The sequence below is a fragment of the Talpa occidentalis genome, unplaced genomic scaffold (genome assembly GCF_014898055.3).
Source record: "Talpa occidentalis isolate TD23 unplaced genomic scaffold, MPIMG_talOcc4v2.1 talOcc4.12, whole genome shotgun sequence".
Classification (NCBI taxonomy): Eukaryota; Metazoa; Chordata; class Mammalia; order Eulipotyphla; family Talpidae; genus Talpa; species Talpa occidentalis.
In genome coordinates this window covers 38,860,120-38,872,232 of record NW_023601212.1, presented here as the reverse complement: position 1 = coordinate 38,872,232, position 12,113 = coordinate 38,860,120, and the positions used below count along the sequence as shown (strand labels likewise).

The window sequence follows — 12,113 nt, the reverse complement described above, 5'->3', positions numbered from 1 at the left end:
TGGCCTGGGAGTGGAGCCCAGGTGACGCTGGACACCCGTATTTGCTTCCAGGGTGAGTGTCAGAGGCCCAGGTTTAGGGGCAAAAAAAAAGGGGAAGGGAGACTATCTGGGATAGGCAGGAAGGGGACTGGACCCAGCATCCACTTTGGGGGCCACCACCTGCAGGAAGCCCTCCACCCAGAATTTTATGGCCAGGGAAGGGGGTGGGGTTCCAGGCAGACCCTGGAAGCTACTTTCGAGGACTCTCCCCCGCCTCCCCCGCCCCAGGTAGAATAGCGCCGCTTCCCGCCTCCCCCAATGTAGCCAGAGCCCTCAGGTGGCAAAGGAGGGGACTGGCCACAGGCCACCCACCTGACAGATCTGCCTGGAGGGTGCCAATGGGTGTCCTCGTCGCTGAAGGAGAAGTGGACCAGGGACTCAGGGCCCGCTGGGGGCAGTGCCAGGGCAGGGGGCCTGGGCCGGGGCGCTGCTGTGGAGCGCATGGATGCCAAGTGCCGTCGGGGCGCGCATGGGGACGGCTGCACGATAGTGTGGAGTACACTGTTCGCCAGGCCTGAGGTGTCTGTGGCAGCCGCAGGTGCCGCCTCCACACCCGCCCTCCCGGTGACCCCCCAGGGACGGCCCTAGGCGCTGAGGCGCCCTGCGTGGCAGGGCGGCCACGGTGACTGCGTCCTCCTGAGGAGGCCCAGCGGAACTTTACGCACACTTCCCGCCTGTCCACCTCCCCAAGGGGCTGGAGGGTGTGTGTGCCCAGGGCTCTCATTTCTTGGGCTCTGGGCAGCACCCCCTCCCCACCCGCCCGCCTCTGGCCCCGCCTTCACCCCCTCCCCCCTTGACGTCGAACTGGGCCAGCTGGAACTCTCTGAACGCGACATTCGCCCCAGGGAACTAGACTCACCAACCCAGCGAGGCTGAGTGGGGGGTCCGGCAACAAAAACCCTGGGGAGGTCGCTGGAGCAGGGAAGGTGGGGCGGGGTGGGGAGTAGGGTTGAGGCAGAACAGAGACAGGCGAGACATAAGTAGCAACAGAGAAACCCGAACAGAAGCACTGATTTCTTCCCCCACCCCACACCCTCCCCGACCCCAGGCAGGGCTCCCAGAGGCCCCTACCCCTTCTTGTCTTCCCTCCCCGCCCCCATCTCTTCCCCAGCTCCTCAGGCTGGGCCCGGTCCAGCGCCTGTAGTGCCCTCTCCCGGCCTCCGGACGCAGGCTCTAAACAAGTGGGTGTAGAGATAAGGCAGAGACGGGGAAGCAGAGGACCCTCTCCAGACTCTAGAAAAGCTCCCAGCACCAGCCCGGGACTCACCTCTGCTGCCAACCCCCGATTTTAAGGAAAACGGACACTGGGAAGCAGGACCGGATATGGCCACAGGCTTCTCACGGCCCCGCAATCCACCCGGGATACGTCCTGGAAGGGAACTTCCACTTGTGCATCGTGCCCAGTGCACGCGGTAACACCACCCGGCCTCGCGGCAAGGCAACCCCCCTCCCCTCCCCGGAGGGCACGGCTGGCTCCATTTCACAGGCCGTTAGGCTGCTGCTAACAGAACGGAACACACGTCTCCGGATCACCCTGGATGGCAGGCTGGCCTCACTCTCCCAAAATCTGACCACAGCCTCAGGTCTGCACAGGAAGTGGGAGGAACGTAGTGTTTATTGAGCGCCTACTGCATGCCCTATCAGATGTCTCCACGGCAACCTGGAGGGTAGGGATGATTTTTGTCACGGCCCTAAGACGGAAGGAAAAAGTGAGGCTGGGGAGCGCAGCTATGAACCCCAGACGGCGCGCGCTGGGTGGCCAGGGGATACTCGAACCTACGGCCACTGACGCGCACTTACCCGGCCCACGCCTGTCGGCTGAAATCCTGGAAGTTGCGGAGAAGCTGAAGGCGCCTGCAGAAAGTTAGGGACGGGCTGGCGAAGAAGATGGGCGAGGAGGGTGGTGAACTTGGGCGACGGGGCATGCACGGGGTTGGGGGCTGAGGCAAGAATGCCTCGTCCTCGGCTGCCGCCGCCAGGAAGACCGCCTGCGGCTGCTGCTGCTGGGGCTTGCGGCCCAGGCTGCGCGGCCGCGCCATGGCCGCGGGGGGCGCGGGGAGGGGGCGCCTCCAGGGCAGGCGCTGGGGAACCGCGCCGCCCGCCCCGCGCGGCCACGCAAGCCAGCCGCCCTGCCCTGGGGCCCACGGGCCCCACCCCGCCCGGCTGCATCGGCCCTTCCGGCTTGGCGCTGGGGCCGCCCCTGGGGCGGGGCGGGCCTAGGGTGCCCACAAGGCAGCCGCGGGGACACCAGAGACCCCAGGCCCCCCACCCTCGCACGGTCCCTCTGATGTCCTCACAATAGCCGGAAGCGTCTCTACCAACACCTAGGACTCTCTCACAAACCTCTTGTGGTTTTGAGAGACCTCTGGGATATCCCCCAAATCCCTCAGAGGACCTCACAATCCCAGAGTGTATTCCCATTGTTCCAGAGCTATTCCACATACAATCTAACGGTACCCCCAATCTCTGAGACGTCCCCCTCAAAGCCCAGAGGTACTGAGAGGCTCCCACAGTCTTGAGGATACTCAGTAGCTCCCCAGATAGCTCTAGTACTGTCCTCATTGTTACTAAGATAGCTTCACAAACCTAAAGGGCACCACAGAAATCCCAGGATGTACCCACAAATGCAAGTGGTGCTGAGAATCCATGAGAAATTCCTCAGGTCCCAGGACCACCACCAGGGTTCCTAAGATGTCCCTACTATGCCCTAGTGTAACCCCACCATTCCACCTCAAGCAGAAAACCTCAGAACCCCCCACAAAGACCCCAAAACCACTAAGGGTGTCCCAAAGCCCTAAGGTCCCTTACAGACATGAGGAATGCTTCCACGTTTCCATGTATGTCTCCCAATCCCTGAAATGCTCCCCACAGCATCCCTGAGATATCCCCACAAATACAGAAACCTCAATGTAACCTCATGGGTGTTCAGACTCAGAGGTACATGGAGATGCATCCCAAATCCTGGAGCACCTCCACAGCTCCCTAAGATAGTACTATAACCCTAGGCTAGCCCCAGAATCCAAGATAATCCTTGGGGACACCCCCTGTACACCCCCATAGCTCCTGAAATGTGTCTCACAACTTTTAAATACCTGAGAAGCTCCAACTGTGCTCACGGCCTCTAAATTTGGGAAGTGGGAGAAGCTTGTTTTACCTAAGAAAAATCCCTTCCCCTCTCCACCTGTTGGTTCCAAAGTCACGACACAGGAAAATGCATGGCATTTGCTTTGTGAAGGCTGAGGACTCAAAGTTAGATAGCTTGGGTTTGAGTCTGACATCTGACACTTCTTAGTCATTTGACCTTAGCCACTCACTGCATTTCAGTGAGTTTCAGTTCATTTCTCTCAGTTTTCCCATCTGTCAAATGGGTATAACACTACTCACTGAAGGACATGTATAAGTATCTGAAAAGTATTGGACATATTAAACACTCATTGAATGTTAGTTACCGTTATTATTGATAAAACATTTATGGAGAGCTTATAACATGCAAATCACTATACCAGAGAGTGGATAAGGATGCTGCTGCTGGGCCTCCCTGATGGTGCAAGGGGATAAACACAGCACTGTGACTCTATCTGCAGCCTCTGCAGCACAAGTTCAATCCCCGGCTGGCCAGGGAGCTATCCACATGGCGCAGCAGACCTCTCCTGGCTCATCTGCTACTCCCCTCAGCAGTGTATTGCAGTCAGTCTGCCTGTTCTGTTCTCACCTCTGTCTCTGGTGAATCCTCTCACCACCCTGCACCTCTGGCCTGTACCCCAGTTCTTGCATGCATAAATAAATAGATCTTTTTAAAAAATGCTGCTGCTGCTGACAATGATGGCAGCTAATCTTTAGAATGTTTCCTATGCACTCACTGCCTCTAGTTATGATCTCATTTATTCCTCATCAAACACCCACAGATAATACTATTGTCCCCACTTGACATGTGGGAACACTGAGTCTTGGAGAGAAACAACCAGCTCAAGGTCACACAACCAATGAGTAGCTGACCCAGACTCTAAACCTGCATTTGCTGCCCTTTATTTCATTATCACCTCCCCAAGAAGTAGCTTTTTCAAGTATTTCCCCCCCATCACCTCCTCCACAAAATGTGAAGACTGCAGACATACTATACCTCTGTTTATGTACTATGTGTATACCAGGGCTTTATACATAAAGGTATACACCTACACCAAGAGCCAATTTTCACCACATAGGAATGTATCACTTCATTGGGAACAGAGGCTGTCCCAATTCTGGCACTCCTGACATTGGGGGCTAGATAATCCTCTGTCCTAGGAGGTAGTCCTATGTAACAGCAGTTGCAGAATACCCGGCCTCTAGCCACTAGATGCCAGTAGCATGACATGACAACTCAGTCATAATCACTCAAAGTCTTCAGCCACTGCCACATTCCCCTGAGGGGATGGGGGTTAGGAAAGAGCCCCCAGGTGAGGACTCCTGCTCCAAACCCACTAGGATCCATGCACAGGTCACCAGGACCCCACGGTCCAAAAATGAAGGACATTCAGGTTTACCTATCCTCTATTTGCAATCAGACTTTGAAAATAGCTTTTTCACTAGCCCATTGCAGGAGTGGGGAAGTCGAGGCCCAGAGACGGGAAGTGACTTGGTAAGGGTCACCCAGCTCAAAAGGAGCAGAGCTGGGTTGAGTCCGGCTGCCTGGCTAGAGTCGGGGATTGTAGCCACTAACTACACGGGGCCTTCACAGCTTAGTTTCCTTCCGGCCCAGCAACCTTTGACCCTTCTTGGAAGTCACATATAAACTGAGGCCTAAAGTTAACCCTGACCATGACCTATGAGGCCCTATATCAACTGCCAGTTATCTCTCTGCTGTGTTTCCTTCCATTCACCCCTTGCTTACTCTGCCCCATCACACTTGCCTCCCTACTTTTCCTCGAACATACAGGACACGCTCTGACCTCACAACTTTTGCACAGGCTATTCCTTGTGCTTGTCACCCACACCCTCAGACACCTACAAAACCTCCTCGCTTCCTTCACTTGGGTCTCTGCTCAAATGTCACCTTCTCAGATAGGGATTCCCTGACACCAGAGTTTCTCTGTTCTTTATATCCCGTGTGCCCCATCTGGAATCATCATACACCTTTATTTGCCATTTCTTCCTCATCCACTAGTCTGAGACCTCCAGGATGGTGGAGACTGGGTCTATCTCATTCTTAACAAGAGCCTGAAGATGCCCGATCAATGTTTGTGGAACCAATGGCCCTGTTACAGATGGGGAAACTGAGGATGAGAAGTGAAACTCTTTCTCAAGGTCACATAAGTGAAGGGCAAGTGAAGGGCAAAAGTTGGATTTGAGCTCTCAGGAGTAAAAACCGTGGGCTCAGATGTGCCCCTCCAAAATTAAACAAACAAAAAAACCCAACCAACTTCTTTCCTCACCTGCCATTCTGCAGATCCACCAGACCCAAAGCTCCAAATTCGTGCAATTTAGAGGGGCTTGCAATCAATCTGTTATTAGTCAAAGAGGGGATACTGAGCATCTTGGCTGGGTTTGCGGGTTGGGGGCTGCCTCTCTTTTTCTCTGCTGACATAATTTTGAGGAAGTGCATTTCCCTAAACACCAGCTCACGGCAGCCCAGCACCAACAGCAGTTGTACCACAGAGTTGGGGTGGTTTGTACTTATTCAGCCTGGTTTACCCATGAAGAAACTGAGGTGCAAGGAAGAAGATGGCTGGCCCCAGGTCACACTGCGAGAGCTGAGCTGGGCTGGGCTGCAATCCGAATCTCAAGCGCAGGTCTGAGGAAATCTGGCACCGAACCCTAGTGCTGACCTTCCTCACTGTGCGACCTTGGACAAGTCAACTCTCTCTCCGTTTCCTCGGCAGGAATGGAAAGCCAGAGACGTTGGGTGTTAAAAGGCATGGTGCTGGGAGGCTCTATCTTGCTGGGCATCGGCATGGGCAAGCGCGCGGAGGCAAGACGGGAAATCTGCGTCCGCAACTTTGACGCCAAGTTCCTCTCCACCACCCGGCAGCGGTCTCCACAGCGCTCGACCGGGGGTGGAGGAGGGGGGTAGCAACTTGGTCCCAACCCTGGCGAGAGGAGACCTCACCCTCAGCCTGCGGTCGGCCGGCCTGGCGCCCGCTCTCCGGGGCGCTCAATAAGCATGAAATAATAATACCGGGCGCGCGGCAATGGTGGCGGCAGCGACTTTGGCTTGGGGACTAGAATTCCAGGAGGAGGTCGGGGCTCAGAGCGCACACTCAACGTTTGCCTTGCTAGTCACCCAGCAGAGGGCGTGTGGAGCAAGGGGCGCGCAGTGAGACCCGCTCCCCAAACACATCCAGAGATATGACAGCGCCAGAGACAGCGGGAGGTGAAGACCCAAGTAGAGACCAGACCACCGGTCAGAAAGAGACCCAATCCGGCTGCCTCCACCCCCTCTTTGCTGGGGCCATTCAGTGAAAAGAGTTTGGGAACCAAATGGGGAGGGATTGATACACTGCCCTGGGCCCCAATTCAGGCAAGTCCCCCACCTCACACTGGAGTCCTTTTCATCCCACTCGGTGGCTCTGTCATGAAGATCATGGAGGTGCCATGACTCAGCCCTGCCAGGCACCAGAAGCACCAGCTCATGTATTCCCAGGTCTGCAGGGTTGTGAATACTATTTTGGATGGGGGGCAGGGGGCAGTACCCTCTTTCTTGGGGTTCCTGTGACTCAAGTCTAGTGGGCTCTCTGGATCCCCTTTTTGGTTGCTGGATGAACTCTAACATGGGGGAGCACTGGAATGCACCATGTGTACACTGGTAGAACCGGCAGTTGGGAGAAGGAGCTGGCAGAATGCCCATTCTAAGGAGTCAGGTCCCCACTGGAGGCTTCACAGTTCCCCATTCCTCCTTCTTCCTGGGGGTGGGAGGAGACACTGGTACTAATGCCACAGCCATTGGAGGCTACAGTGGCCCACAGTGAAACAGAAACCTGAGTCCCTATGGAGATGTGGTTGAACTTCCTGTTTTTTCTTCCTACCCAGAAGGAGCTCCTCTCCCTCAGTCTGGCCCTGAGTGACTATCTAGTGAACACTCACTGTGTTAAGTCCTTACACACACACCTAATTTTACAGAGCTCTCAAAGACCCCACAGGGCAGTACCAGCAATAGCCTCACTTCACAGATGGGTAAATGTAAGCTCAGAGGTCAAGACACTTGTGTAAGGACACACAGGCATCAAACAGACAGCCCTGGGTTGGAATCTCAGCTTTGCCATTTCTTGGTTGTGTGAGCTTAGGCAAGAAGGGACTTTGCCACTGTGGGCCTCAGAATTCTTATTTGTCCAAAAAGAATACCTCATGGAACACTGGAGATGAGGATGTGTGGAAAGGTCCTCAGCCTAGAGCCTATGAAGAGCCACTACAAGATAGATACCACTAAGATAGCAATGACGGCTACCACTCAGCCACTGTCCCCCACGAATCAGAGCCCTGGAGACCCAGGTAGGTGGATTCATTGGGGCCTTAAAAGGGAATAGGGCCCAGTTCCTGCTGTACCCCACCCCCATCTCAGTCTCACAGGACAGTGACCTGCGCCAAACTGGCGCGCTGCCCCTGGTCTTGGCATTTCCTGTTGATTCCAGCTTTGTTTTCCTTCAGCTTCTCTCCAATTCCCTTTGGGAAATAGCAGATTGTGTATGCTAAGCCCATGACACTAGCTTCCTGGTGGAGGCAGGGGTACTAAAGCTGGGTGTACCCCAAACTGAGACAAGGGAGGTTGGTGGGGCTATGGTGTCTGCTGGAGGTCCCAGAGAGACCTAGAAAGGCAGGGTGACAGCTTACTATGACCTTTAGGCTCCCAAGAGGGGCCTCCCTTGGGAACTTCAGGAGAGGCTGGAGTCAAACTATTTTAGTGATGTCCCAAGCACAGGGGCACCCATGGGTGTCAGGCAAAGCACACATGTAGTCAAAACTGTCACATGTCACCAGAGTATACCTGATCAGACACTTGAGCACCATGGGAACGCTAGGTGGTTAGAAGACAGCACACCAGGCTGGCAGGAGCACACCTTAAAAGTCAGAGTATTAACTCTGGGATGCAGGACACACAGGCAGCTGAGAGCATGTCACAGGGTCTCAGTCAGAGAGCACAGACAATTCCATGGACACAATCACACTGTGCCCAGGAGTGTACACATCACGGTGCCACAAAACTGCATGCCAGGAATGCACACTGTCACAGTCGTTGTCCTAAGAACACACAGAGTTTACCCTGTCATAATCACTGCTCTTGGAATATACCCAGTCACTGTCACAATCAAAGCACACACAGTGACACAAGCACAATATCCTGGGAACACCTAAAGTCCCAGTGTCACAGTCATAGCATTCCAGAAAGCACCCACAGTAGTACTGTCACAACCACTGTTCTGGGAGCATACAGTCACCACATCACAACTACACTGTTCTGGAAGCACACATTCCAACTGTCACAATCAAAAGACCCCTGAAATCTACAGAGAGCACAGTACACAGCAAGGCACAGCTGGAGTGAATTCAGATCAATGAGAGGATACCATCCCAGTGGCCTAACTCACCAAAACTGTCACCCCAGGAAAGCAGGGATTCCTCACCCTGTGCTAGGATTGTGCACCCCCTAGGCGCATCTCCCTCTGTGTAGCTACTGAACCCTAACACTCCTGCCCTGACTGGGGGCTCCAATCCAACACAAAGGCCCCCAACACAGTGCTCCTCCAAGAGGCCCCCTCTGGATTTCTGACAACAGCTGTTGCAGGAGGAGTCTATGGTTGCCCCCCTTAATCCATACAGTCTTCCACCCTCTTGAAGGACCAGAGAGCCACTCAACCTGGAGTGGAGGAAACAATGTGATCCTAGTAGGTGGCCCCCTAGACATCCCCAAACAGTGAATCTAGCCCTCAGTACAGTGCTCCCAGCAAATTCCCTCCAAGTGATACCCAGTCTAGCCATTGTCCTACCCTGCCACCAACTAAGGATATATACCCCGACGCCACGGCCCTCAACCCAACCTACACACGCACCATGGCGCCCCCTACATTGACCCCCGAATCAGCTTCAGTGGGAAGCTTCTGGAACTGTGCACCGCAAGCAGCCAGTCCCGGACGCCCCCGCGGTTGAATTTCCCCAACCCCCACCCCCGCCTGTCACACTGACCCCACCCGCATCACAGCGCCCCCTGCGGTCAGCAGGGCGAGTGGCGTCCTCCCTGCGCGCCTATCCTCTCCGCGCGCGCCCACCGCCAGCAAGCAGTCTTACCGCCTGCAGCTGCCTCCGCCCGCGCCGCCGCTGCCATGGAAGGACGAGGGCCAAGACATGCGGGACGTGCGCAGGCCAGGCCGGTCGCCGGTGTCCACGGCATCGGCGCGCTCTATGGGCCGGTGTGGCGACCGCTCGGGTTCGGCGCGCTCCGCGCTGTCCGAGTAGCCGCGCTGCTGGATACGGATAGGGGTCCGCGGCTGCCGCCACAGGTGCTGAGGTGGCGGCTTCAGTGTGGCCTGACCCTCCCGGGGCCCGGGCAGAGACAGAGATAGGCTTCTCTCCGAGGGGAAGGCCGGGGGCTCCATGGCGCCGGCCCCCACCTGAGCCCAGGGAGACCCCGGCCTCTCCAAGCTGCACCCCGCTCAGCGGAGCGCCAGCCGACGCGCCCGGGTCCCCGCAGGCGCGCCCGGCCTCGGTGGGGCCATTGCGCCCCGGGGACAGACCCGGGGGCGCTACCGGCCGATGGCCCCCGGGCCGGGCGCCGAGGCTTCCTGCCTGCGCCTGGCTCTCTGCTCCGTGCCCAGCCGCGCTCTCCGCGCTCAGCGCCCCGCGCCCGGATCGGCGCCAGCCCGGGCTCCTCCGCCCCGTCCCGCCCCTCCCCGCCCCCAGCCCGCCGCCGCTGTCAGCACCGCCCCCCTCCTCCTCTGTCCGGGCCAGTGGGGGGCAGCCACCCAAGGAGGGGGCCCTCCCGCCCACGCACAGCCCCGCTCCCGCCGGGGAGGGGGCGCCGGAACTCCGCTCTTTCCAGAGCGCCCTGCCTAGTTGCAGAGCGCACGGGCTTGAAGGAGTTAAACGGTTAATCCGATCGCGGAGAAGACACCCGACTGGTTGCCGGTATGTCAGTCAGTCTGTCCATCAAGGCGGGGCGGAGCCCAGTGCCGGCGTGTCCTCGCAGCTACCCCTGGCCCTGGGGAGCGGGTGGGGAGTGGTCTCGGTACCACCGAGGCGGTTCCCGTGGAGGGCAGAGGCGATGTACGGGTGATCGCTCGTTTGTGGGTCCCAGGATGGTGGTGGTGTGTGCCCTGGGCGGGATGTGCATGCACGTGGCCCCTTCCCAGGCTTGTCTGTGTTTTCAGTGTCGGTTTGGAAGTGTGTGCGCGCACGTGGTTGGCTGCTGCGAACTGCCCGTTTCTCTGAATTTCGCTGTGTGTATGTATGTGTCTGTGGTGAAGGATGTGTGCGCACGTGTGCTGCCTGTTTAGAGGGTGCGCGCCTCTATGGGGTCTGTCCGGGTGGTACAGGGACCGTGTGCGTGTTTCCACGCCTTTGGGAGTATATTGGTCACTGTGCTTGCGGAGTGGTGGACACGATTCAACCCAGGGGTCTGAGGAAGTCTGTATGTTGGTGTGTATGTGGTCGGCCTGGGGCCGTTATGGGGTGTTTCTGGGGTGTGTCCCTGTGGTTCCCTCGTGACTCCAGGAGGACACCCGTGGTAGATAACCCGGCTACCTGCCCACAGCTCGGTTATCGCTGCATCTCCTAAAGCGCACCTGCACGAGGTAAACTATGGCAGGTCCCGGCAACCCTAGAACGCACCTCCGTGCCCTTTTCAGGAGAGTAAACAGCCGCGCCTCCTCCCCTCGGCCCCCGCCGGCAGAGCCCCCCTTCCGGCACCTAAATCGGGAGTCGCCGTGACTCACACTCCCGCCTCCCCCAGCGCCGCGCCGAGCGAACGCGAAGAGAGAGAGCGGGATCCGCGCGCCTCCTCCCTCTCCGCCCTCCCGCCCGGGCCAAACCCTGGTAACGGCTGGGCAGGGGGAGTGCAAGGAGCCAGCTGCCTCATCTCCCGAGGCCGATGGATGTAGGACTCTAACTGCTCGAGGCCGCGTCCCCAGAACCAGACTCCCGCTCCCAAGCGTCCCCTTCTCAAGTTACTCTGGCCAGGTCGTGCAGTCTGCCACCTCGCCACCACCCCGCCCAACCTCATTGTTCATAGAGTGTACTTGTAATGCCATCTCCAACTCCCAGTTTCTTTTCTCCCCTCCAGAGGGGACTCGGGCTTGGGGAAAAGCAGAGCAAGAACCCACACCCTGTCTGCAGCCTCAGGGTATCCCGGAGACCAGAACTGTGTCCCTTATCGGGGGCCCTCCCCACAAGTACACACTCCAACCTGCTCCTAGGGAACTGGCAATGGCGGGACTCCACAGATCACCTGAGGGTTGGGCTATGCCCAATTCTTGGGGGTGGTAGGTGGGGGCTGTAGCATTTGCCAAAGCACTCTGGATGGGTAATACAAGATGGGGGGCAGGGAGAGAAGACCACTGTTGGGGTTGCAGGAGGAGGACAGGCAGTGAGCCAACGCTGGTAATTGGAGCTGTGGCCTGAGGCTGGAATGGATTAGGCTGAGCCTGAACCTGGAAGGGGCCAGAGGAATTTTTTGGGGGTGGGGGAGGTTATTATTAGATCACCAAAAGGAGAAATGACAGTCAGCTCCTTCCCCTGATCTGGAAGTGATACATTGTGCCAAGACCCAAAAAGAGACCCTGGAGCCCTCCACATGAGTAGGTAAGGTGGTTGGGAGACTGACTATAAAGGGGAGGGCAGTGGGGGCAGGTGCAGTCCAGCAGCCAGGACCAGCTAAGCTGTCTGGCTTTTGAACTCATCACTGGGCCAAGATGAAGGCTGCAGTGCCCTCGGAATATCCCAGATGTAAAAAAAGCAAGAATATACATTGTGAAGCTGGGGCTGATTGATACCGCTCACTTCCCCCCAGGAGGAAGAAAGGTGCCCTTCCAGGAGTTCACCATCCCTTTTAAGGTTTGGGAGAAATGGAATCCTCCCAGAAGGGGAAAGATGTACACAGCAGACACATTGGA

The 12,113-nt window shown here is 57.1% G+C and overlaps 1 protein-coding gene across 3 annotated transcripts in view; it reads right to left on the bottom strand.

Moving 5' to 3' along the window:
• The window catches only part of PDE4A (phosphodiesterase 4A), a 37,072-nt gene extending 27,243 nt beyond the window's left edge, over positions 1-9,829 (bottom strand). The window contains exon 1 of one of the 3 annotated variants that reach the window (XM_037505766.2): positions 9,295-9,829. In XM_037505766.2, coding sequence (XP_037361663.1) covers positions 9,295-9,602 — 308 coding nt within the window. In that variant the 5' untranslated portion in view covers positions 9,603-9,829. Of the gene's footprint in view, positions 1-351; positions 504-1,839; positions 2,079-9,294 lie in introns of those variants that run through there. The other 2 variants (XM_037505767.2, XM_037505768.2) reach the window with 2 other exon arrangements.
• Positions 9,830-12,113: the final 2,284 nt, after the last annotated feature.